The sequence below is a fragment of the Pipistrellus hanaki genome (genome assembly GCF_964339955.1).
Source record: "Pipistrellus hanaki genome assembly, chromosome: 5".
Classification (NCBI taxonomy): Eukaryota; Metazoa; Chordata; class Mammalia; order Chiroptera; family Vespertilionidae; genus Pipistrellus; species Pipistrellus hanaki.
The window spans coordinates 3,561,174-3,586,622 of NC_140507.1; the positions used below are offsets into that span (position 1 = coordinate 3,561,174).

Sequence of the window (25,449 nt, forward strand, 5' to 3'; positions counted from 1 at the left end):
CACCCGGAGGCATTACTGAGCACTTCCTGTGTGTAAGGCTGTCCTCCGGCCGGGCAGTCAGCCTGGCCACACGGCGCCTTCGCCGCACGGCCTGGCTGCCTCCCCTGGCATGTTATCTCCTCTCCGCCGATAACGCCCGGGACTCAGAGGAATTACTAAGTAGCTTGTCCGAGTTTGCCGGCCGGCCGCTATCAGAGCTGAAATCCGCAGCCACGTGCGTACTGCCTCCGTGGAAAGAGGACAGGCTTATTTCCTCCCTCGCCCGTTTTCTCCTCACGCTAACGTTGGAGGGGTGAGCGCCGATGTGCACGCACTTAATCGGCTTCTCCGCCGACGGCACGGCCAGTCCCGCTGCCCGAGGTACGGGAGGCCGGGGCCTCTGAAAACGGGCGCCTCGCTCTGGCCGGGTGCGTCTGTTCTCCTTATCTCTCCTGGACGCTTGGCCAGCCGAGCAGCATGCTTATCTCACCGCTTCAGGCTCCGAGCAAATGGGCTCTGTGGGGCCGAGTGTCCTTCGCGGGGGCCTGTGTGCACCCAGCGAACGTCTGAGTCCTGGTCGCAGAGGTCCGCCTCGGGCTGCGAGCACAGCCATGGGGCGGTTTCTGCCCGCCTCCCCCCCCCATGAGGGGGTGCACAAAGCAGCCGGACAGACTCAGACACCCCCCTCAGGAGGCAGCCGTTGGGACGCTCACACAGGGCTGGCCGGACGCCCAACGGTAAGGTGACCAGACGTCCCGCTTTCGGCGGGACAGTCCGATTTTTGACAATTTGTCCTGCGTCCTGCCGTGTTTTAAAGAAGTCCCAGATTTTTGGATGCGGGACAAATTGTTAAAAATTGGGACTGTCCCGCCGAAAGCGGAACGTCTGGTCACCTTACCTAACGGCCCTTCCCGCCGCCGAGCAAGGCCGGTTCGGGGACCTCCCATGTACAGCGTGTCCCCCTCTCTGTGCTCAGCCGTCCTGCTCCAGATGTTTGCCCCAAAGCCACGGAACACAGGCCAGCCAGAGGGCTGTGAGCAGACGGCCCGGCAGCTGTGGTCAGAACCGTCCGAAACAGAAGCCTCCGAACGTCTCTCCGCCGATGAGCCGATGGCGCGTCCGGACGGTGACACGCTCCTGAACTCCAGGGAGGGACCTCTCCTGACCGCTGCAGCCACACGGATGGTTCTGGAAAAGGGGATGCTCCTCGAACACCAGACACAAAAGCTACCCCCGCGGCCATGTTATCTGCAGCCAGTCCAGGAGCGGGGCAGAGGGGAGGGGTGGGTGTCTGGGGTGACGGGAACTTCCGTGGGGACGGGCAGAGCTGCTGTGACTCAATCTCGCCAACACGCACCCCCACGGGGGGAACGCGTCACTCCTCACGACGGGCATCGCAGCAAACCTGACGCCGAACAGAGAGCGGGAAATCCTGCGCTGCCCCCAGTGATGGCCCCGGGAAGGGGGGCGGCCACGCACAGTGGTCCCGGTCCGGGGACGGGTGCTCACCAGCGAGCGTCGCCGTCCCCTGTTCTCCGGAGCGCCGAGCCCGTGAAATTGGATAATCTTCCCATTATCTTCTGTTTCCAGCTCAAAAAAAAAAGACTTTTCATTTTCCAAAGTGTTATCTTTCTGGAAAAAGCCAATATTTCATTTCTCGATGCTCTGCTTCACCCCCCGAAGGCATCAAGGAGTGCTTTCTATGAAGTGCAGGCCAGAAACAGGGGTGAGGGCCAAAGGAAAGAAGAGCCACCCGAGAGAGTAGGAATAGGGATCGCGTTGGGGCATGGTGGTGGGGTGGGGAGTGGGGGTGGTATTAGGGGGGGAGGGTGCATGCTCAGCCTCCACATGGACTTGTTTAGCCACCGGTTCCTGGCGGCCAAAGGAGATGGGGCGAAGGGGGGGAGATGGAAAGATTAACGGGTCGCGTAACTAACAGCATAGAATAAGCAACGCTCCAGCCGAAACCGGTGTGGCTCAGTGGATAGAGCGTCGGTCTGCGGACTGAAAGGTCCCGGGTTCGATTCCAGTCAAGGGCATGTACCTTGGTTGCGGGCACATCCCTGGTGGGGGGTGTGCAGAAGGCAGCTGATTAATGTTTCTCTCTCATCGATGTTTCTCTCTATCCCTCTCCCTCCCTCTCTGCAAAAAGTCAATAAAATATATTTTAAAAGAAAGATAAAAACGCTCCAGCCCCTCAGCGACAGAAGACGACAGCAAGGCCACAGCCCCCCTCCTGGGCGCCGGCACCAGCGAGAACCCGGAGGCTGTCTGACGGAAGGAAGGGGACGGGGCAACAGATTCTGGTGGCCATTTGTGGCCTCTGCGCCAGCCACCCATCCAGATGCCCAAAGTGGACGCTCCTCCTTCGCAGTTTGCCTCCTTGACAGAATGGCATGCTACTTGTCAGCCAGGGCTTTTGGGTCAAAACACCTGGATTTGAGTCCCCATCTGTCCCTCAGTAGCCATGTGACCTTACGCTACCACCCTGTGATCCTTTGCGTAGGCTTCCCCCGGGCGAGCAATGCCACTGAGCCTCACGCTTCCAGTGGCGCACTCCTAGCCACGCCTCAACACCCGATCCAAATAGTCCGCTTTGGGAAAAGCTTTCCTCGACTTTGCCAGAGTCCTATGGACCCACCTTTCTCACTGACCTTTCTTCCCCAAGGACGTTTGAGGTCCAATCCATTTCCGTGCGCCCAGCGCACAATCAACATTCAGAAAACGTCTCTTGTAGTTCCACTGTTTCCAAATATTGAAATGTTTGCATGCAGAGAGAATTAAATAAATGGCAGCTATTATGATCATTGTGCTTATTATGACAGTTATTCTGCTGGCGTGTGCACAAAATGTATGCGATTGCTTGGCTCTCCGTCCCCACATTTGCAAAGCACGTGAAGAGGGTGAAAATTTCACCGAAGACTATTCAGACCAAGGAAGGTCTCTGGAGAGCGGCCGCAATAGGAAGAGGGGATTTTAGGGGGGCCGCCCGCCCCGTGACAGCTCAGTGCGCCCTCCTCCGCAGTGCTCAGAGTCCCGAGCGTAATCCGGGCACTCTGGGACGGGACTTCTGTCTTCTTTCCAAAGCCTCAACCAAAGGGAAATTTGCTTGCAGCATCAACCCCGCGTCTTAAAATAGCCGCGCATTAGCATCAGCCATGGGATTAATTAGGCTTCCCTGGAAGCCGGTCACAGAGGACCCTCCGCCCTCCGGAAGGTCGGGGTTCCATTCTTCTCAGCTTCAGCTCCATAGTTATCACCGCTGTGCAGCCTGGCTCTGCGGCCGGCGGGGCGGGCGCCCCTGTCCACGCGGAGGCCCGGAGCACCGGGTCCCGGGTCCCGGGGGGAGAGGTCTGCGGGCCGGGCTTCCTCCGGGGCAGCAGGCGGGGGTGCTACCTCCTGGGATGGGGGGCTGACGGACAGATCCAGGGCGTGGAGTTCAGCCTCGGCCTTCATTGTCCTCCTGTGACATGGGAGCGGTGCTCTCCGCCGAGGAGCAGGCTGTCCTGCGGGTGCAAACCTCAGCCCCTGGCACCTGCCGCTCCCGTCTCAGCCGCACGCGGCCCCTCCGTGGTTCTTCAGGACTTAACGTGCTCTTCAGAGAACACACGTTAGGGGACAGGCTGCAGCGTTATTTTGTGGGTGAAAAACAAGAGCATCTCATTCACAACCAAGAACTCTTAAAATGTGGGACTCAGGTGCCTGGAAGGAAGTCGGCGGGTCCTGTTTCTCTGTATCATTCCTCAGGGGCCAGTGTTGCCTCCTTTGCAATTTCTGTACTTAGCCGACAGGGACACTGACTATTGTTTTTAAACCAATGTTATCATCCGTTGGAGCTTTTTTTGATGCAAATGACAGAAAAAATCCTTCCTGGAGGCACTTAATAGAAATGCACCAGCTCACAGAACTCAATAGTCCTGCGGCTTCAGGCACGGCTGGACAGGGCTAACGTCACGTGGCGAGAATGGGCCTCTCCGTCCACTACGAGCCCCGTTTTCTGTCTGTGGCCTCTCCGCAAGCTCTTGCCCTGTGGTCCCAGAGGACGAGTTTGAGCTGCCAGGGACCATGTGTCAAGTGCAAAGCCAACAGGAGCCAGTAAGCCTCGCCCGGGCAACCTCCTCAGCAAACGCCGGAGTCCCCGGGGAGGGAAATCTCAGGGCACACGCTCTGCCCGAATCCATCGGCCACTGTCCTGGGAGTCATCGCGCTTGGATGGCTGGGCCCTGGGTCAGCGCCTCCTTCCGGAACACGGGAGGGAGGAAGGTGGAGGAGAAGGAGGCCCCACAGGAAAAGGGGGCGATGGCGGAGAGGGAATGGATGCCGGGGGCAGAGGCCACTCAGGTGCAGGCTGCTGCATTGTGTTTAGCTGCTTGTAATAGAAAAGCAAAAGCAAAACAAAACAAAACACACTGAAAAGCTAGAAATACAGTTCTCTCTCATAGAAAAGAAACATGGGAGTATTAGAAAGCTAGTGTGATGCCATGATGCCATTAAGGTAAGGTGACCAGACGTCCCGATTTCTAATTAGCAATTGAGACTGTCCCGCCAAAAGCGGGATGTCTGGTCACCTTATATTAAGGACTTGCTCATAGCATCCATTCTCAGAGTTATGTGCTGGCTTAAGGTGGTCTAGCCTGGTCTCAAGTAGTCTAACCTGGCCTCGGGTGATCTGGCCTGGCCTTGGGTGATCTGGCCTGGCCTCAGGTGTTCTGGCCTGGCCTCAGGTGATCTGGCCTGGCCTCAGGTGGATGCTGCAGGTGCAGCCCGTTACCCTGAGTCGGCAGGAGGAGGAAGCAGTTATGTGGGGGAAAGGCAGGCACCTGGGCACCTTCCCAGCTGAGGGAAGAGCCAGTTCCAGGGTAAGAAAGGCTGGAAATGTCATCTCTCCCCCACGCAAATGAAGATCAGGATCCGCCACTCACCGACATCCTCTTAAATGTGCGGTCTCTGCTCCAGCTCAGCATCCATGACCCCTCTCCGCCTCCTTTCCTCTGCCTTTTTGTCGAAAGCACAGCCATGGCCTTCGGCATGTACCCCTGCCCTTTCCCCCAGTGACCCCTACGGAGCCCGAGGGCAGGGAGAGCCAAGGTCACAGCAGTAATGGAACGCACGCCCACCCCGAGGGCGAGTCCCAGATCTGGGACTGAAACTCCGATCTCCTCCCGCCAGTCCTCGTCCCATCATGGCCGCCGCCCCCTCTGAGAACCATGATGCATTAGAGCCCTGCCCCTGGCGACCGCCCTGAGCGGGTCTGATGGGATGGGCCAGCGGGCCGAGGTTGGTAGCTGACTGAATGGAGGCACACACCGAGAGCTTCTCCTGAGCGTGGGCTCTGAAATCAGAAGCTGGGTGTCAGAACCGCCGCCTGCTTACTGCCGCGCTCAGCGGGCGGGCGGGCGGGTGGACAGGCAGCAAGTCTCACTGAATCGCACTGAGGAGCCAGCGGCTCTGACCCTCCCCCTCCCCAGCTCCTCCTGGTGCCCGCTCACCCCTTCTGCCCTCCGTGTGTTTACCAGGAGGAGTCCTGTGCTCAGCAGTTTTCCTCCGTGTGCCCTCAGACAATGCGGTGCCCTGGATGCCCCCGGCTGTCAGGCCATCGGCTCCGCACAGCCCACCGCCCACTGCCCCCCCCACCTCTGAAGGCCCCTCTTTCAGTGGATTACCATCTTCTTTCTTTTTTTTCTTTTCATCTCTCTCTCTCTCTCTCTCTCTCTCTCTCTCTCTCTCTCTCCCTCTCTTTCTCTTTTTTAATATATTGATTTTTTACAGAGAGGAAGAGAGAGGGATATAGAGTTAGAAACATAGATGAGAGTCACTGATCAGCTGCCTCCTTCATGCCCCCCACTGGGGATGTGCCCGCAACCAAGGAACATGCCTTTGCCCGGAATCAAACCCGGGACTCTTCAGTCACAGGCCAGCACTCTATCCACTGAGCCACACCGGTTTCAGCTGGGCTGCCGTCCTGATGTGGCTTTTAAAGCCGGGCTACAGGCTTTATCGCTCCCCCTTCATTTCCCGGGAGGGCAGACAGCGGAGTCAGCGTGCGGCCGACCACATCCACCCTCCGCAGCCCGTTTCTCCAGACCCCCCCCTTCACACCACGCAGAAGGCGGCCTGCCTCTGGCCTTCGCTGCTCCCCCGACCTTGACCAGGCGCTCAGGAACCAGACCTTCCCCTCAGCACCTGCTCCGCCTTCTAGTCCTGCGTCCTGACCCCCTCCACCCTTTGTCCCCAAACCCAGCCGACTGCTGCTCCGTTCCGGGCTCTCTCCACGCTGCCCTCCTCGACCTTGACTCTCCTCTCTCCTTCCTCCCCGTCCTGCCCGCTGGTCTGTCCTCGAACCCCCATCTCCACCTGCCGTCCGGTCTGGTCCGAGAGCAGCCGGGCCCTGGCACTGTGCCCACCCCGGGCCCTGCTTCCTTGGGGCGGAGGAGGGTGGGCAATCCGTTTCTTTTGAAAAAATGTTCCTGGTTGGTGGAGGAAGGAGGGCTGCCTAAGACTCCGACCCGGTACAAATAAAGGACAGCCAGGCCTGCAAAATGGCTGCCAGGCTCCCTGACCTTTTGGCTCAGTGGATAGAGCATCGGCCTGCAGACTGAAGGGTCCCGGGTTCAATCCCAGTCAAGGACATGTACCTTGGTTGCAGGCACATCCCCAGTGGGGGGTGTGCAGGAGGCAGCTGATCGATGATTCTCTCTCATCGATGTTTCTAGCTCTCTATCCTTCTCCCTTCTTCTCTGTAAAAAATCAATAAAATATATTAAAAAAAAAAAAAAAAATGGCTGCCAGGCCCATGTTTCAGGGGCAAAGGCAGGCGTAGATGACCTTCATCCAATCAAACGCATCCTGGGCCCTTTGAAGTTTAAGGCCACGGAACCCGGAGCCCGAGGGCAGGAGCTGCCTCCCGCTGCATGGCTGAGCCCAGGCGGAGGCGCTCTCCCAGCGGCCGGGACACACACACACACACACACACACACACACACACAGGGAGGGGGCATCGGGGAGAGAAGGTCCCCGCCCCGGGGAGCGGGGCTTCGGGGAGAAACCGCGGGGGAGGAAACGAATTCCCTCCCCCCGGTCAGGTTTCCCTGTCTGACTAACAATCACATTAACACGAGGCAGAGCAACAGGAGACCATGAGGACATGTGTTACGTATGTTCATACGGGACACGTGTTACCTATGTCCACTCGGGACAGACTGGGGCCTCACCTTGGCCTTGGGGGGGCGGGGGGCTCTGCCGGGGCCAGTGAGCACAGCCCACTCCCAGGCCCAGCGACAGCTCGAGGAGGCCCTGGCTCCATGCGGCTGATTTGACCCCAGGCTGGCGCCCAGGAGACTCCATGGTGGCAGGAGGGCCGCGCATTAGAATCAGGGTTGTCACTGAACACAGGGCGCTGGGCGTCAGGCAGGCATGGCGGCCATTGTCCCCCAGGGCCAGCGTCGGACAGGCTGGCCAGCAGGACGAGCTTCCGGAGCCACAGCCCCGTGGCCCGCTGCCGTCTGAGGTCTGGCCTCGCTCTGGGGGTGCAGACCTTCATCCCTGTGTCCCGGTCCCTGGCGCTCTTCACCCCGTTAGACACCGGCCCCCCTCACGCCGCCGCCTCCCACCTAAGGTCAGGTGACAGACGTCCCACTTTGGGCGGGACAATCCTGCTTTTTAACAGTTTGTCCCAGGTCCCTCGATGTTTTAAAAAAGTCCCGATTGCCCAAACCGGTTTGGCTCAGTGGATAGAGCGTCAGCCTGCGGACTGAAAGGTCCCAGGTTCGATTCCGGGCAAGGGCACGTACCTTGGTTGAGGGCACATCCCTGGTGGGGGGTGTTCAGGAGGCAGCTGGTCAATGTTTCTCTCTCATCGATGTTTCTAGCTCTGTTCCTCTCCCTTCCTCTCTATAAAAAAATCAATAAAATATATTTAAAAAGTCCCGATTTCTTAAAAGATTTGATTTTTAACAATTTGTCCCATGTCCCGTGGCATTTTTTTTATATTACCTCTTTATTATATAGGATAAAATTTTAAATGGCATTGCTTAATTTCTCTTTTATTTTATTTTATTATTTTATTTTATTAAATTATTATCTGTGTACGCGGGACGTGGGACACATTGCTAAAAATCGGGGCTGTTTCTCCAAAAGCGGGACGTGTGGTCACCTTAACCTAAGGCGAAGGGAGGAACACCCCCCCCCCCCCCCCCCCCCCGTCTTCCACGGACACAGCGCCGCCCCTGGGCGATGAGCCCAGCTGTCTGCCATCACGGAAATCCAGTCTTCGCCCTGACGGTGCACAGGTGGGACACTTTCCTAGTTAACCGGGCTCTTGCCTGCGCTGGGCCGGTCTGGCTGGGGGATTGGTCGGGGACGTGGGGCTGAGGCCCCCCAAAACCCCCCATTCGCTGAGCCGAGCTCCCACCCCAGGTCAGCTCTGCTGCAGGCGCCTCCGTGCTCCCAGAAACACACGCGTGGCCAGGAGCACACGCGTGGCCAGCCCTGGGGGGGCGGGGGATGGAGGCTGCCTCCCCCTGTCCCCTCACCCCATCGGAGGGCCTGGAGAGACGGCTCCACCTGGAGGTGAGGGGTCCCCTAAGCACCCCTGCACAGCCCTCTGCCGTGGACGGCCACGTGCCCAGGGAGGGATGTTGGCATCTAAGGCGAGCCCCTGGCAGAGGCCCTGCAGGGCACCGGGCGCCGGGTGTGGGTGCAGCGGCCGCAGCTGCGGAGAGAATTCCCCCCCCCCCCCCCCCCCCCCCCCCCCGTCTCCTGGGCAGACGGTTTGGCTGTGACCCAGAGGAAAGGGCACCGAGGCCCGGGCCCCGGACAGCAGCTCGGGCCTCGCAGCACCTCCTTTCCTCGGACGACCAGCAGCACAGCCCCACGGCCACCCCCTCTCCGCAGCCCGCCCCCCTGAGCCGCGGGGAGGGAGTCCGCAGCCTTCCCGGCTGCAGGTCTCCGAGGCTCGCTGGTGCCCGGTTGCCGTGGCAACCAGAAGCTCTCCTGTGCCACCTTCCGGAATGTCATTAGGCGGCGAGGGGGAGGCGGCGAACAAAGGGAGCCGGAGGCTGTGCCAGCCGCTGGCAGCATCGCTGAGGGGGCAGGACCCCTCTGGTGGCCGGTTCCCCGCTTTCCTCTTAAATAAAACGCATGAGCCATTGCATTCCGCCACACTGACCGCCTTCCTGTTGAAGGGAAATCAAGACTAATCAGCCTGCCTCCGAGCCCCACCTGGGAACTGGGAAACCTGTACCTTAACTCGAACAGTGCTGTATAACAATAAGGCCTTCACGGGCACCACTGCGGACCCTGCCAGCTGCCCGTTTTACAGGTGAGCAGCACGAGAGAGGTGAGCAGCCGTCCCAGGTCCCAGCACCAAGGCGGGGAGGCCGGGACTGGGAGCCCTTCTCAGAGCGACGCCCACTCAGCTCTCCTGGGAGACGCATCGGCCTCAGCAGCTGATTCAGGAGCAGGTGCCTGTGGGAGAAGGAGCGGATGCTGGAGCCTTCCTGCAGCCCCCCCCCCCCCCCCCACACACACACACAGCTGTGCCGGCGCAGAGCTGGGAGCAGCCCGGCCCCAGCTGGCTCTGGGGCCCACTCGCAGGCCATCTCCCAGCAGAATGCATCTCACCTCTGTGGTCTCCCTCACAGCCATCTCTCCACCCAGCCCCTCACCAGGCTGCACCTCTGCCTGGACCACACAGGATGGCGTTCCAATGCCTCAGCACTCCTCCGGGCCTCTCCAGCGTCCTCACCACTGACCCTCCAGCTTCTCCCGAGAACGAGCCAGCGGTCCAAGGTTGGGAGAGCGATCCTGGATGGGAGAGGGTGCAGGCTGGGCTGAGGGACACCCTGCCCTGTGCACGAATTTTGTGCACCGGGCCTCTAGTTAAACTTTATGAAATGGATGTTAGCAACAATGAAACATCCTGGAAAAGGAGAGTCATGCCCCAGTCCTGGACCCCCGAGCCCCCTGGTCCCCCACCCCAGACGAGCTTATGGCTCCAGCCACACTGAGCTCCGCCTGGTGACTCAGACCGTCCCGCTCTCTCTTATCTCTTCCCTCACTTCCCTCCCCTCGAGCCCCGTAGCCCCCAACTGAGCGACATCCAACTCAGGCTGGGCCACCTCCCCGGCCAGACCCTCCCTAATGCCTGGTCCCCTCACCTCCATGCAGGCTAAGCCCATCCCTCCTCTCAGACCATAACATACTCAGACTCAGAGCATTTCTTTCTTTTACTGAAATTGCCTATTTATATACCCTCCCCTCCTCCACCACACACACCAGACTGTGAGCATTTGAAGGCAGACATGGCGTCTGCTTTGCTACTACAATCTGAGCACAGCAGATGCTCGGAATGTAAGTGATTGACACGCACACGCACACAGGTGAACAGAGCATGTTTTAAGCTAAACCAACAAGAGACAGTGCTGGGATGAGCTCCTTTCCTCCTTAGAAATCTCCCTGGGGTTGTTGAAACGTGACTTGTGTGACAGAAACAAGTCTGATCCGATGTTGCACCAGTGCCGGGCGCAGAGTGTGGGTGCCCAGGCATGCCCGGGATGGGCACCGTCTTGTCCCGTCTGATGGAGCATCCATCCTTAGCATCTCCAGCCACCCCACGCACTCGGAGAAAAAGCTACGGTCCCAAGTGCATCTATTAGAAAACCACAAAGGTGGCACAAAAAAAAAAAAAGGACTTAGCATGAATCCAAAGCAGAAAGGACAAAACAAGTCACTCTCTGAACCGAAGGGGGCCATTAAGTCAGATGGCAGCAGAAACTAATAAAACAGAATGCACACAAAACGAATCAGGTACATTGATCAAGGCCACCAAAGACGGTCCTTTGAAAAAACCAATAAAGTAGATTATTTTCTGGCAACCCTTACCAAGAAAATCAGAGAGAAGACATTTAAAAATAACTCAGGAGGTGAGAGAAGGCAAGGAACTATAAATAAGATTAACACTAAAAATGTAGGAATGCTAGGCACAGCTTAATGCCAATGAAGTAAGCCTTGAGATGAAATGAATGACTTTGTAGGAAAATATAAATTATTAAAATTGATTTAAGAAGTGGTTGTCAGCCTAAATAGAGAAATAAACATAGAAGAACTATAGGAGAAGTTGAAAAGGTAAGCAAAGACCTGTCCCTTAAAAAGGACATAAACTCTAGTAGTTTATGGCTAGTGCCACCAAATTTTTTTTTTAAATTACATTGGCTATGATCTATAAACTATTCCAGAACATAGAACAAGATGGAAATCAATCCTCCTTAGTCTGTGAGCATAACCCTGACATCAAAATTAAAGTTAAAATAAAACAGTAGGCCATATTCACTCATAAACATAGCTGTAAACACGCTGAACAGAATGCTAGCAAATCAAATCTAATGGTATATCAAAATGTTAGTGCCAAAGATATTTTACTCTTCCATGTCAGAAAAATATACTAATAAATGTCACCAGTTTAACAAACAAGAGAAGAAAATAAAATGTGATGGTTTCAATGGGGATTTCAAAAGCTCCATAAAATTAAACACCTGTTTCTGCTGAAATAAAGCCATAACCTAATAGTTGATGTTTAACAAACATGAGGCCTATTGGTGAGATACAGGACTTTCCCTCGTAGGACTTGAACAGGTAAGGATGCTCTTGGTATCACCCTGCCACACGATATTTTATCAATGTCCCTGCCAATGCAATAAAGCAAGAAAAAAAAAATAAACGATTAAAATTTCAAACAAGGAAGAGCATCATTATTTGTAGGCAATCTTAATGTATTATTCCCCTAGAAAATCAGCTAACAAAATAACATCAGTAAAGGGGAAGTAGATAGACATCTGTACAACATTTACAAATTAATAATTCTCTTTACTACATAATAATCCACTCTAACATGTAATTAGAACTCCCATTCATAACGAGGAAGCATACATGCCCCATCCAGGAACAAATCTAATAAGAACTGTGCAAGACCTACAATTATCTATACTAATAAAAGAGTAATATGCTAATTAGACCAGGAGACCAGACATCTTCTAACCATGTGACTTCCTTCTGGACAAAGCCATGGTGGTGGGGGATGAGGCAGAGGCGGTTAGGGGCCATGAGGCCAGCAGGGGAGGGCAGTTGGGGGCCATGAGGCTGGCAGGTGAGCAGTTAGGCGGTGATCAAGCCAGTAGGCAGGCAAATGGTTAGGAGCCAGCGGTCCCAGGTTGCGAGAGGGATCCTGGATTGGAGGGGGTGCAGGCTGGGCTGAGGGACACCCTCACCCCGTGCATGAATTTTGTGCACCGGGCCTCTAGTTAAACTTTATGAAATGGATGTTAGCAACAATGAAACATCCTGGAAAAGGAAGAGTCATGCCCCAGTCCTGGACGGGAAGATACACTGTAACGATATCAGTAGTTTCCCCATAATCTCGATATTCGGTGTAGCTCTGATCCCAATTGTGAATGGCCTTCACCTGGCGTCTGATGCGCTTGGCCTGATTTCCCAGCCGCTGCCGGTCCTGGTTCATCCAGCCCAGCGGGGGAATTCAGACCTCCCACCTGAGGTGTGTGCAAAGCGTATCCACATACCTGTGCTCCATATCCACTCCCCCGATGAGAAGCAAGAAGCCTGGTGGCACCTGAGCGTCCATCTTTCGTCAGCACGCCCTGGCCTTTAGGCCATAATTATTTCACTCAGAATTATTTCACTCAGTTTCTCCCGAGAATGAGGGCCATCAGGGGCATGATTTTGTTCCTGCTTTGCCCTGTCCCAGCACCTGGAAGCTGCCCCCCGCCCCTCAGACGTCCAATAGTCATCGGATGAGTTCAGGAAGCCAGGCAGCCTGCCTTTAGTCCCCAAGCAGGTCAGTTTCACACGCTCCCGGTGACGTGGGCCCCCGCACACCGTCCTGAGCAGCGGGGACCCTGCAGGGCCGGGGAAGTCTGTGTTAGGATCCTGGTTGTGGTCGGTCCCCTCTGATCTGTGGCCTCCCAGGGTCCCACAAGGCTCGCCCTTCTTCTTCCTGGTCCGCACGTCTCCTTTCTTCCCCCCGGAAGTGTCCACCGAACCTTGAACTTTACCTAGTGGGCCTCGGCCGTGTTTCTCCTCCGGGCCCTCGTCTCCGTTTCCTGAACAATTTGATCCCCCAACCCCCAAGGCAAGGACACGTCAGGGCGGCCGCCGGCGGTGGCTTCTGGGTTAGTGGTCCTGGAATTTGCATTTTCCCGCAAGTTTATAAGGTGACCAGACGTCCCGCTTTTTCTTTAAAATAAAAATCGGGACTGTCCCAACAAAAGTGGGACATCTGGTCACCTTATCTTACACATTCCCCTGCACACCTGGGCTGAGGACCCAGCACACGAAAGATTTCCTGTGTCTCCTTCCCACACCCGCACGCAAGGAGAATCTCTCACTTCCTGAGCCACACCCACTGGGTTTCTCAAGATGGTGCTCAGTAAGCTCTTTCCCAGGGCTTCGGAACTTCACCAAATATGCCGATTTCTTGAGGAAAGAGCGCCGTTGACGCAGCTTCTCAAAGGCATCCCCGAGAAGAGTGCCTGCCCGCCTGAGCCACTGGTCTGTGTCCTGCGTTAATCACAGGACACGGCCATGCCAGCCCCAGGCAGGACTCGGGGGAGGCTGGTTAAGGGGCTCAGGTGGCACTGGGGCCGGACCTCTGGGCGAGGCAGCCTGCAGCGTGGAAAACAGAAGACAAGAGGAGCAGGCCCCGTGCAACCTGTGAGACCGCGGGGACGAGAGCTGACGCCTCCGGGCCACGGTCTTCACATCAGTGAGATGGCCGTGAGCGCGCCCCGCTCTGGCAGTTCTGGGCTGTTCCCGGAGGCCAGGCGCCCGCCAGCCGCTCCCTCTCCCTCTGCAGCCCGTATCTCATCCCTCTGCCGTGAAAGCAAGCCCGGCTCGTGGTGTTTTTAAAAACCCCGTGACAGTGTCCACACCGGGGCTTGTTCTGTGCAAAGCTTGGTGCTGCGTCCCCCGTGGAAGCAGCCTGCAGCCCGCACAGAGGCTGCATTGGGAGTGTCGGTCGTTTGCGTGAGGATTTCGAAGGAAGGTCTGCCCTCGATGGGTGCCCAGCCGAGGCGGCAGCCCCTCCAGGCCCTGGGAACAGAGTCCAGTGCCCTGAGGACCACGGCTTTGCCTCTCAGAACTGGCTTCCGCAGCAGGAGAATCTGCTCTTTAACAGCCGCCGTCTGCTGTGGTTGCGGGATTTTTTTCAGAGCACAATAAAACGGTGTGGGTAAAACACTTAATGCCGCGCCAGGCATGCTTTCTGAGCTTCACGCCGATCAGGGATGATGAAGCGAGAGGCAGCCGGCAGGCGGTGGAGGGAACGGAACGCGCTCTGATTCTCGGCAGCGCTGACTCCACCTCCACCCCTTCCCAGAGGGAGGCGGGGTGCCTGGCGGGCAGCCGGGTGAGTGCTGGGCGCAGGACCCATCTGGATGCCAAGTCCAGTTTCACGAGCCGCCTGCCCTGCGACCGAGGCCGGGCGGCTGGCCTCCCAGGGCGTGTGAGGGTGAGGTGATGGAGGGGCGGGGCCAGGGTGGGGGCAGCAGAGGCTCCGGTCCTGCCGCTCTTTAGGCCAGAGGTGTTTTGGGGTTGGTGAGGGACAGGCTAAGAGTCCGGGGCAGGAGGAAGGAGGGGGCTGGAGGACATGCCACATACAGAGTCTGGGAGGGCTATTGCTGCCACGCCAGGATGAGGGAGAAGAGAAATGAGGTCCCATGAGCCCAGACACGCCTCGGTCCCAGGTGAGCTGAGGCTGGTCCCCCTGAAGGCTGGATAGAAACAGCAGCACAGGGAATGGCTGGGTCCAATAAAGAGGCTGGGGCAGGAAAAACGGGGCGGAGGCTCATGGCAATGAGAGTTCAGCACCACGGACAGCGACCTGCAGGCCGAACCCGCTGCTTAAAGCTGCTCAACACCCAGCTATTGTTCACGTGGACATCTTGTCAACCACACCCATCGGTGAGTCCCCTGCCGCCGGACTCACCAAGAGAGAAGATGCAGACAGAGCCACCGGCCCTCTGGCCAAGGAGAAAATAGATGCTCAGGAGCGGGTCAGGCATGGATTAGAGGACAGAACAAGGAAACGGAGGCGTGTGCCCAGCCCCTGGGCAAGGCGGTGCCCATGGTGAAATCCTCAGAGAAACCTGTGATAATGGTCCTGAGTTTACCTTCACAGTTTAAAGAATGTGACTATGATTTCATTTGCCAGGACAAGCAACGGTCATTGTGATGATAGCTAACATTTCTAAGCCCCTACTGTGTGCCAGGAACCCCCGGGTTTATATTTTTTACCCTCACAGCCATTCTATTTATTGTGCAAGGTGGGAGCCTTGTGCCCATTGTACAGGTTGGGAACCTGAGGCTTCCAGACCTCGCGTCACTTGCCCAGATCAGCTGGAGCCACAGAAGAGCTCAAAAGGGGGGCCAGTGAAGTCCCAGCTTCCACTCCTCACACTCCAGGTGGAGGTCTGCGCCCCAAAGAGGAGGAGGAAATGCACGCTGTGGGGAGACAACAACCAAGCCCACAGCCCAGTGCTGAGCAGGGCGGGCTACCTGCAAACGCTCCCCGTGAGCACCAGCCGCCGTCAGTGCGATCCCACCTGACATTCAGCCGGCCTGAGCTTTCCTGGGCGCCAGTTACAGCGTCTTTTAAAGCAAAAAGCCCTTTGGTGCAACACCATTGGCCGTCACTCCACGTGCTCCAGCCCCCAAAGACAGGGCTTTGCATTTCGTGGTTTTCATTTCTGACAACCGATAACGAACGCTCCCTCAGTGTGAGAACTCGTCTTTTTTTTACCTCTGTGAAAACAGGGTGTGCAATTAACAGCTCTTTCAAAAGAATCAGGCTGCTCGGGCTGTTTGTGGTGTTGGTCTAAGCACTGAAAACTCTACTTGCACAATTTTATAATCATCATAATCCATCATCCTTCCCGAGAAGCACTCAGTGGGGACCTCTTTTTCTGGAAGGAAAAGAAAGCAAACCTTTTAATAATGACAAGTAAGTAATACAAGGAGAAGCAGTTCGCTTAGTGGTCTGAGCCGCCCTGATGAGATTCCGGTCCTGCCCTGCCCTGCTCTGTGACCTGGGACAAGCCCCTTTAACCACCCAGAGTCTCAGTTTCCTCATCCGTAGAATGGGGATGAAATGTGAGGTCAGCAAAATCGTGCCTGTCAGAGCAAGTCCCAGAGTGCCTGGGGCAAAACCAATGCTCGCAGCATTCCTGCGTGGCACCTCGATACCACGCCACAGAATCACTGTGCGTGCTGACAGTGAACTGTCGGCCCCTCTACTCCTGCTCAGTGTCCAGGTGACGAGTTCACCGCTTACACTGAGGAGGTCACCCCTCCCCGCTTCTCCCCGGGGGGAAGCCCGGACCTCGATGCTCCGGGAGACATGAAAAGACCCTCAGGCTACATCCCCCGGCCTGTTTCCCTTCCAGTCACGCCCACCTCAGTGGCTGGCTGAGAACATAGATGAAAGTGTATGAAACGCCACCTCAGGGACCAGTTCATAGTAGCTGCTCCATCAACAACCCTTCTTCCTTCTGGTGCCCACTCATTCCTTCTTTGCTCCCTGCAGTCCTAAGAGGGAAGCAAGACAAGGGTCTGGGTTCTCGCTGGAGCAGAGAGGTAACGGATCCCGCAGAGCCTCTCCCCGGAAGAGCTGGGTCGTAAGTTCCGTCCTTGGCTTCCACTCCTGCTTTCTTGTCGAAGCTCCATGTGGAGCCATCTCTCGTGTTCAAAACCTACTGATTGCCTCCCAGGCCCGGGCCGGGCCCCTGCAACAGTCCCAGCTCGGTTTAACAAGAGCCTGACACCAGCAGAGGAGCTCAGCGGGGTGAGGGGGCAGCTCTGAGTCTCCTCTCTCTGTGCCTCCTCCTGGCTCTTCCCTGCACAGTCTCCCTCTCCTTTCCTCTCTCCAGAGCTTCACCACCCACACAGCCAGCCACATGCTGATGAAGTTAATAACCAGGGTGTCAGCTTTAAATACCAGTTAGCTCAAGGGAGAGAATCTATGTGTCAAAAAAAAAAAATCCAGCAAGAGGAAAATTCCAGCGGAGCCAACCCCTTACCACAGCCATAGTGCTCAGCCTGCAGGATGCTGTTATACACTGAGTGGCCAGATGATGATGATCTCTGAACGCATAATAACCTGGCCACTCGATGTATATCCTATACAATAAAAGGCTAATATGCAAATTGTCCCCTCACGCAAGAGTTCAACCAGCAGGCCGGCCAGCCAACCACCCATGTCCCCTCCCCCTGGCCAGGCTGGCCGGACCCCACCCATGCACGAATTCATGCACCAGGCCTCTAACATATATATATATGCTGAGTGGCCAGGTTATTATGCATTCAGAGATCATCATAATCTGGCCACTCCGTGTATTGCATTTATCCATCCATCCATCCATCCATTCATTTCTTCATCCATTCTCCAAAGAAGTATTTATTTATTTATTTATTTATTTATTTATTTATTTATGAGCATCTATCAGTTAGACATTATTCTAGGCCAGGGATCAGCAAACTTTTCTGCAAATGGCAAGAGAGCGGCTATTTAAGGCCTCGTGGTTGGTGTGGGTTCTGTCCCTAGTGCTCAGCACTGCTGCTGGAGCACCGACAGCACAGAAGAAGGGAGGTGCCTGCTCCAGGACAAGTTCGCTGACAGAACGGGCAGGCTGGCGCTCACCCACCCTGCACCGGCACCCCCTCGTGGAGGTCAGAGCCTGGCGTGCGGACAGCCGTGGGGACGTTCTGTGGTGAGAGACAGGACGGAAGGCACAGTGACAGTGAGAGTCCGCAGTTAATTACACACGGAGTGCTGCCATATGCCAGACACCTCACCGAAGTCATTTCACTTGTTCTCCAACGACCCTGTTGGAGGTTTTGTTTTTTTGTTTTTGTGTTTTTTTGTTTTTGTTTTTGTCATTTACAGAAAATGAGGCTCAAGTGGTGGTGACAGGTAGCCAAGACTGTGTGTATCTATCTATCTATCTATCTGTCATCTATCTATCATCTATCTATCTATCTATCATCTATCTATCTATCTATCTATCTATCTATTCATCTATCCGTCTATCTTAAAGTTAGAATTCAGAAGTGCTATAGTTGTCTCAAGTTCTAATCTGTGTGAACTGAGCAATGAAGTCAGGTGTTTTCGAACAGTGTGATTTGGCTGGAGGTTTAAATAAATGGCCTCACCATGTAGGCGAGGGGCAGATCTTTTTCAAAACTGAATGACATCAGTCCTTAAGCAAATACTTAACCGACAAGAAACAGTCATTTCCACCTCTTGCAGCCCTTTCAGCTTGTGGTTTAAGAGGATCTCCGTACCAACCGGACACAATAAGGGACCACAAAGCTCCCTACCGCACAGCGGGGCAGGGGGCCTCGGAGCAGAATTGCTGACTGTCACCTTTCTCCAAACTCGGCTTCTGGAGGCCTTGCTTCCCCACGGGTCACAGCTCTTCTGCAGAGCGCCCAGCGCCTCTCATCGCAGGAAGGGCCCTTGGCCTCTGAGGAAGGAAATCCTTTTGCCCAGGATTCGTTCGGCCACCGTGACACTGTCTGAGGGCCTGGGTGAGAGGAGTCGGAGAGGACCAGATCCCCGATGGCTTTTCGGCTGCAGTCCCCAGGCCGGGCGGTGTGGGGGGCGTGGGGGGTGGGGGAAAGGGTGGGGGGCTCCACCAGGCTGCCCCTGAGTCACTGAGCAAAGGGCTACAGAGCAGCTCGAGAAAGCCCAGCCTCGTGCTGGAGAAGCCGCACTGACCCGGGAAGACTCGCCCGTTTTCTTCCCAAACGCAGTGAGATGCCCCGCCCTTTGCGGACTTCAAGCCAAAATGGAGAAGCTGCTTCATCTGACTCAGAGGCCCGGGGCGTCGGCGAGCCAGCAGCGAAGCTGTCGGCAGTTTGTTTCCAGCTCCTGTGGCCCAAGCAAGGCTTCTCCTATTGCTTTCCACCAGGAGGCTCATGGGGAGGGCGGGGCGGGGGGGCACGCTGTGAGGGCCCCCGTGGACTGTCCTCCCTGTCGCCACACTGAGCCCCTGGCCCCTGAGGCTGTGGGCACTCCCCCCCCCCCCCCCAGTCCCCTCCGAGCTGTGTGTCACCCTGTGTCCTGTCTCCTGGGTCCACCTTAGTCCCAGGGTGAGACCAGCCGCCTATCTGGGTGGTGTGGGTTTGGGTGGGACCTGCCTCCAGCACAGCTGGCCCTTCCACACACACCCGGGCCGGCAGAGCGGCCACACACTGGTCACTTTGCAGCTACCGACAGGCAGCCCAGGGCCAGGCCCGGGCAGCGACGGCCATCGCCTGCACGAGGTCCCTCCCCAGAGGCCCCGGAGCCACCCCCTCAGGGGCCAGCCTCAGACGGCATCAGAGCAGCCCTGTTCGCTCCGCGGGGCGCATCGGGGCGATCTGGGTGGCAGCAGCCCTGCGGGGGCGAGTCCTGCCCCATGGGGGCAGCACCTGCCCAGCCTGCACCCTGGGCAGGTGGGCCTCACAGGCAGCCGCGTGTGCGGCCGACGGCAGTCCAGGCTCAACCACGGCAGCAGGGCCATCTGCCCCCACGGGGGCCGCTCCCGGGGCACCCGCTCAGGTGGTCAAGGAAACGGCCCCGCGGGGTTCCACAGGACACCCATCCCACCACCCACCACGCCTGGGAGACAGGCCTGAGGACACTGGCCGGCATGGCTGAGGCCGTGAGCGTCCTAAGTCCAGGGAGAGGTCCCGGCATATCACAGCCATTCCTCCTCTGAAGCCTGGGCAGCCCTGCGAGGGGGCAGGGCTATTTGTAAATAATTCCCATTTACAGTTAAAAACACCGGGGCTGCGAAAGATGCTTATTCACGATACAGTAGCTACCACTGGTTGAGTACCTGCTACGGGTAAATCTTTAAAAATATTCCATCGAGGTCTTGCAAAAAGAGTCGTCGGTACAATGGTCCCTCTCCCCTCCCCCCGTTTCAAAGATGGAGGCAAAGCTCAGGGAGGGGCCGGAGGTGGTGGAGGCTGGAGCTCTGGGCTCCCCTCTGCCACGGGCCCCACCCCACCCCAGCGGGGCGCTCGCCGGGGACCTAGAGAGGCACACAGACAAGGACCGATCAGGAGAGGGAGCTGGAGAGGGAGAGGGAGACCGGGCCAGAGCAGGGAGGCCTCTGGGGGGCAGCTCAGGGTGAGCTCTGAGTCCGGGTTCTCAGACACACATCCTTCCTGAGGGGAGGGCAGGCAGATCGGCGCCTGCTGTGCCAGGCCGAGCGGGGTCCAGGGACCGGCGGCGTTGCCATGGAAACCAGCCCTTTGCCAGCGTCGGCTCAGGAGGCTGTTTTCTCTTTTCTCCCGGAGATGGTGCCCTGTGCATTTCTTTCTCCTTTCCCCGATTGGAGGAGGCCGCAGGCGGGCGGGAGGGGGCGAACACATCGCGGCCGCTCCCGCAGGTGGTCCCTCCATTTCCCAGGAAAATGTCCGTCTCCCTGACCGGCTCCCCAGGCGCCGTCCCGGCCTCTCCAGCCCGACTGTGAGCCCGCGGCGTCCGGGCCTGCGGGGTCTCGGTGTCCCGCCGGGCCCAGGAGGCACCCGGAGCCGCCCTCCCACCCCAGGCTGTCCCAGGCAGGGCGCAGGCTGTGCGGTCTCCTCCCCCCCGCCCCGGACCCCTCCCCCAGCCTGAGGCCGCTCCCCCACAGTGACCCCTGCCCCGAGGTCGGCCTTCTGTGGGGCCCGGCCCCGTGTTGGCGGGAAGATCGGGAAAGCGTGCAAAGGCACACACACAGCTTGTTCTGCGAACCAGCGTGCCATTTGCTGTTTCTGATCACGTCCTGGTTCCGCCCTCTGTCTGCCAGGCGGCTGTGCCCCCCAGACCCGCCCCCCAGAACCAGAGACCGCACCCCCGGAACCCCAGCGGCTCTCTCCCAGAACCGACCTCCCGACCTCGGGGTTCCTTCCGATGAGAAGTGCTGACCCCGGCAGGAGCAGCCCGGCCGGGGTCCCTCCGCGAGGGCCCCCTCCCCCCTCGCGCCCGCTGCCACCGCACCTGCAGCCTCGGTTTGCTTTTTCGGGCCACAGAGCGGCGAGCGGTTGGTGACGGAGCGTTTGAACCTGTGCCCGTCAGTCTCCAGCTGACGGGGATTGTTAGAACCCAGAGCATGTTTTCACGTGGCCGCACGGACCACCTGCTCTGCGGGGAGGGCGGCCCAGGCCTGGCCTGGCGGGACCAGCTCCCCTGCCCCCGGGGCCAGGCCCGGGCTGTGTGCGGGGTGTGTGTGTGTGTGTGTGTGTGTGTGTGCGCGGGTGGGTGGGGGCTGCCTCACGGCCCAGCTCGACAGCCGGCAGCCACAGAGGGCGGGAGCCACGCCGGCTCGGTCACAGCCTGGCGCGGCCGTGAGCTTGGTATTATCCTCCCACTCCGCCCGGTCAGGCCTGCACCCCCTCACCCCTGCCCCTGCCCCCAGGAGCCTGGCATCGGTGGGAGAGGAGGGGTGAGCACAGCTCCCGGCTCCAGGCCTCGGCTCCCAGGCCGTGGCAGAGAGGAGCGGTCAGTGCTGACTGGCACCTGGTGAAGCTGCGGTGGGAACCACAGCTCGGCTGCCTCCTGACCGCGGTGGGGTGGGGAGCCAGGGGCTGCCCTCCCGGGCCCCTTCCTCCATCTCCTCCGTCACCAGACGGGGTGCTGAGGACGTGATAGGGATGAGGACGCGGGTCCCCCCTCACGGGAGGGGTTTGAACAGGGACTCGGCACGTAACAGAGGCATGTGGCGCAGACGCTGGCGCCGCTGTCCTCACACAGCCCCGGACACCGGGCCGGGGACCAGCAGTGCGCCTCGGTGACACTGCGACCTGATGTCTGAGGATGAGCCGCGGCTTCAACAGACGGACAGACAGATGGGCGGACGGCTCAGGGTCTCACAGAAGCAGCAGGGCGAGAGGCAAAGGAGCACATACCTGAGTTTGAATCCAGCTCAGCTGCCACAGCCCTCGGGCACCTCTGCAGCCCTCTGGGCCTCAGTTCTTCATCTGTCAAATGGGTCCATAACCCCGACCTCCCAAGGTGATGAGAAGCTCTAAGTGAGGTAAGCACGTGTGGCCGGCTCACCCCATCCTCCTCCTCAGGCTGGGGGCGCAGACTCTGTGCCCTGCCTGCTGCCTCCGTGTGGGCTCCGCCTCCTGGCTGCGGGCAGGGAGAGGCTGGGAGCCCGCCCCGCACAGCCGCCAGCACGGCCCACCCGCAGGCGCTCACAGGGTGGGACTGGGCTGCAGGCAGGTGGCCAGGGGCCTCTCCTGGCTCTTGCTTCTCTGACCGCTGGGAGAGGAAAGGTCCCCGAGGCCTAAGGATGGAGGTCCCCTCTCCCCCCAATTCCCGGCCCAGCCCCGGGCCCTGCCCAGCCCCTCCCTGCCGGGCCCTGAGCAGAGGACAAAGGAAGGCCACGCTCTCAGACACATCTATCTTTATTTGTTTCCTGTCAGAAAAGTTCAAGAATTACACCAAAAAATACTTCAGCCTCTGCTACCTACTGACAAAAATACACCACAAAATAGAAGCGCTCAGCGGCTTGGCTAGGGACAGCGTCAGGGGCCGGGGTGACGGATGGAGGTGGTGACTGCGGACGCGGAGGCGGGGAGCGTGGGGCGGGGCCTTGGCTGTGGGACCAGCTGCTGCGCGAGGAGGCCGCACAGCAGCCCCCAGGCCCGGCCTGGCCGGCCGGGCTCCGCGGGGAAACCTCAGCTCAGATGACAGCTCCCGGCCGGAGCCCCGCCGCAGAGGGGCTCCCCGGATGTTTGTGGGCGCACGTGGTGTGCCGAGGGGTTCAGCTGCCGAGGCCTGTGCGCCTCCTTGTCAGGAGCGTCTAAACCAGCTCAGGGGATGGGACGGAGCCCGAGTCTGTGCTTCCTGTAGAACCAGCTTGCTTGGCTGGGCCCCCACCTCGGGGTCCCCCCCCCCAGCTTCCTGGTTGCGACCTTCATTGTTCTTCTCATCGTTAGGAGCACTTTGGGAAACAAACAAGATTAAATCGGGTGCCTGTGCCGACAGCGCTCCCTCTGCAGTCTCTCCCCCTCAGCCCTCCCCCCATCTCCAACCCCCCCCCCCCACCTCCTGGCCCAGCCCATCAGGAAGGTGGCAGCGCCAGGTGAGGGTATAGAATCACCAAAGATGCAGGGAGTCGCTGCTCCTGTTTGCGGACCCCCCTGCCCAGGGGGCTGGGGAACGGGAAACCCTCACACATCTGTCCGACCTGCAGGGCACCCCTGCCGGGAGCGGTGACCTTGAGCTGTGGCTCCCTCAGAGCCCCGCCTGTGAGGCCCCGGGTCCCGCACCCGCGGAGCCCGCACGGGAGCTGTGGCCCCTCGTCTGAGCAGCCCTCCGCCCCACACGCAGCCCGTTCAGCCTTTCCTTTCCCGTTTGCCATGGTTCCTAACACACACTAAGCAGCGGCCTTGAACATGTCTTACATGGGGACGGTCAACACGCAACATGCCTTTGTACACGGGCCTGACGGGGAGAAGCGACGACACCGGGACGAAAAGAAAGCGGTGGGACAACGCCACGCGTGGGAGTTGAGGGAGCCCCGCCCCCGCCCCACCCCGGGGGACAGACGGAGCCTGGCTTAGCCAGCGGGCCCCCCACGCCCCGCCCCGCCCGGCCGGGGCCCTAGTGGCCCTGGGTCTTGGGCGGCTTGGGCTCGTGGATGACGGCGGCGGCCGAGAGCCAGGGCCCGATGGCGCGGGCGGCGCTCTGCTTGGCCACGCTGTAGTGGCTGATGACCGTGTAGAAGCGGCTCCGGGAGGCAGGCTCCTGCGCAGAGTAGTAGGCGTCCAGAGAGGTCGGGATGCAGCGCTTGTGCTGGGGAGGAGAGAGCCGATCAGCACCGCACACGCCCTGCTACCCCCCTCCCGCCTGGGCCCAGCCACAGCGCAGGGACAGCACCCGCCGGCCTGCCCAGCAACTGCCATCAGAGCTGACCCTCCCGGGGCGGACAAGGCAGCACCGGAGCCAGCTCAGCTGCCTCCTGTCGCTGGCCGGGCCACCAGGCCCTCTGCCCCTGCGGTTCCGACCCCGCAGCCCGGGGCCCTCCATCTCCTCCAGTTTGCTCTGTGTCTCCTCTCCTTCAAAGCTTCGGTTCCCGCCCTGGCCAGCTTGGCTCATTGGCCTGCGGACTGAACAGTCCCAGGTTCAATTCCAGCCAAGGCACATGCCCAGATGCAGGTGCAATCCCCAGTAGGGGGCTTGCAGGAGGCAGCTGATCAATGATTCTCTTATCATTGATGTTTCTATCTCTCTCCCTCTCCCTTCCTCTCTGAGGTCAATAAGACACATATTTTTGAAAAGCCTTGCTTCCTGACCCATCGATGTGATTATACATTTGCACTGTCCTGCCACACTTCACACAGCAATGGCCACAAACAACGCCGGCTGATGGCGCGGACGCCAGTGCTGTCTCTGCAGCTCCGTGTCCTTAGAACGCACATCCCCGGGGGGAACGGAGTGTCATGTGAAATATTTAGTCTTTGTGAGTTCATGTCCCCAACCTGATACAGTTCTTTGTTTGGCTTGTTTTAACGTTCAGGAATGCCTTCTTCTTTCTGTTTTTGTGAAATACGTCGAGGGCAGGCATTCACAAGACGTGTGCGGGGAGGGGAGCCTGGCTCCGGGCCCTGTGCCCTGGGCCCCAGCCATCCCCCAGGGACCCATTTTCCCTCATTTCCAGTGTGCTCTCAGGGCGCTGCTTTCTGCCGATGTAAGCACACTGGCCCCGCCCCTTCCCTCACACGGCAGCGCCTCCTCCTCCGTCTTCTCCTGGAGGGGTTCCGTGTGGGGTTTGGACCCCCCCCCTGCTGTCACCGCAGCACGGAGACCCCGTGGCTCCACTGCAGCGTATGCACCTGCCCCAATGACAGGTGTCACCACCGCCCAGAGCCCGCCTCCTGCTCAGAGCGTCTTTGTGGTCACGTGGCACGTTTCCTGGGGAGCCTGCCTTAAAGGGGCATCCACATGCATCTCCCCCACTTTGCACTGCTGGGTGCCGGCTCAGAAACCACTGCTCCCCGACCCCCTTCACCCCCTTCCCTCGGGTGGAAATGGGCGAACCCCTGTGTTTCTCAACGGGGCAGCTCCACGCAGGAACGTGTGTGAATCGTCCCACTGGCTCCGGGAAAGGGCACTTTACGAAGGCCAATGCCCCCCTCTAGGTCCAGACCAGACGTCTGTTCTGAAGGACGTTTGTGGAGGGCGGTTCTCTAGGTCAGCGGTCGCCACCCGGTGTGCCCAGGCCACTGGTGTCCGTGCGGAGCGGGAGGTTGGCGACGGCTGATCTAGAAGGCCCCTTGCTGACTTCTCTCCTTCAGGCCTCGCCAAAGCCCGTGGGCGGATGGTCCACGCCCATCGGGCAGGTAAGGAAGCTGAGGCTCAGAGGGGCGGGGAGACGCCCCGGGGCCATGCCGCCGCTCAGGTCTTAGAGGGAAGGAGCC

At 58.6% G+C, this 25,449-nt stretch overlaps 1 protein-coding gene across 2 annotated transcripts in view; it reads right to left on the bottom strand.

Annotated features, from left to right (window-relative positions):
- Positions 1 to 13,731: 13,731 nt before the first annotated feature.
- The window catches only part of NSG2 (neuronal vesicle trafficking associated 2), a 35,678-nt gene continuing 23,960 nt past the window's right edge, over positions 13,732 to 25,449 (bottom strand). Inside the window, exons 4-5 of one of the 2 annotated variants that reach the window (XM_084886232.1) lie at positions 23,627 to 23,824; positions 13,732 to 13,741 (exon numbers count right to left, since the gene is read on the bottom strand). In XM_084886232.1, coding sequence (XP_084742358.1) covers positions 23,633 to 23,824 — 192 coding nt within the window. In that variant the 3' untranslated portion in view covers positions 13,732 to 13,741; positions 23,627 to 23,632. Of the gene's footprint in view, positions 13,742 to 22,413; positions 23,825 to 25,449 lie in introns of those variants that run through there. The other variant, XM_084886231.1, reaches the window with a different exon arrangement.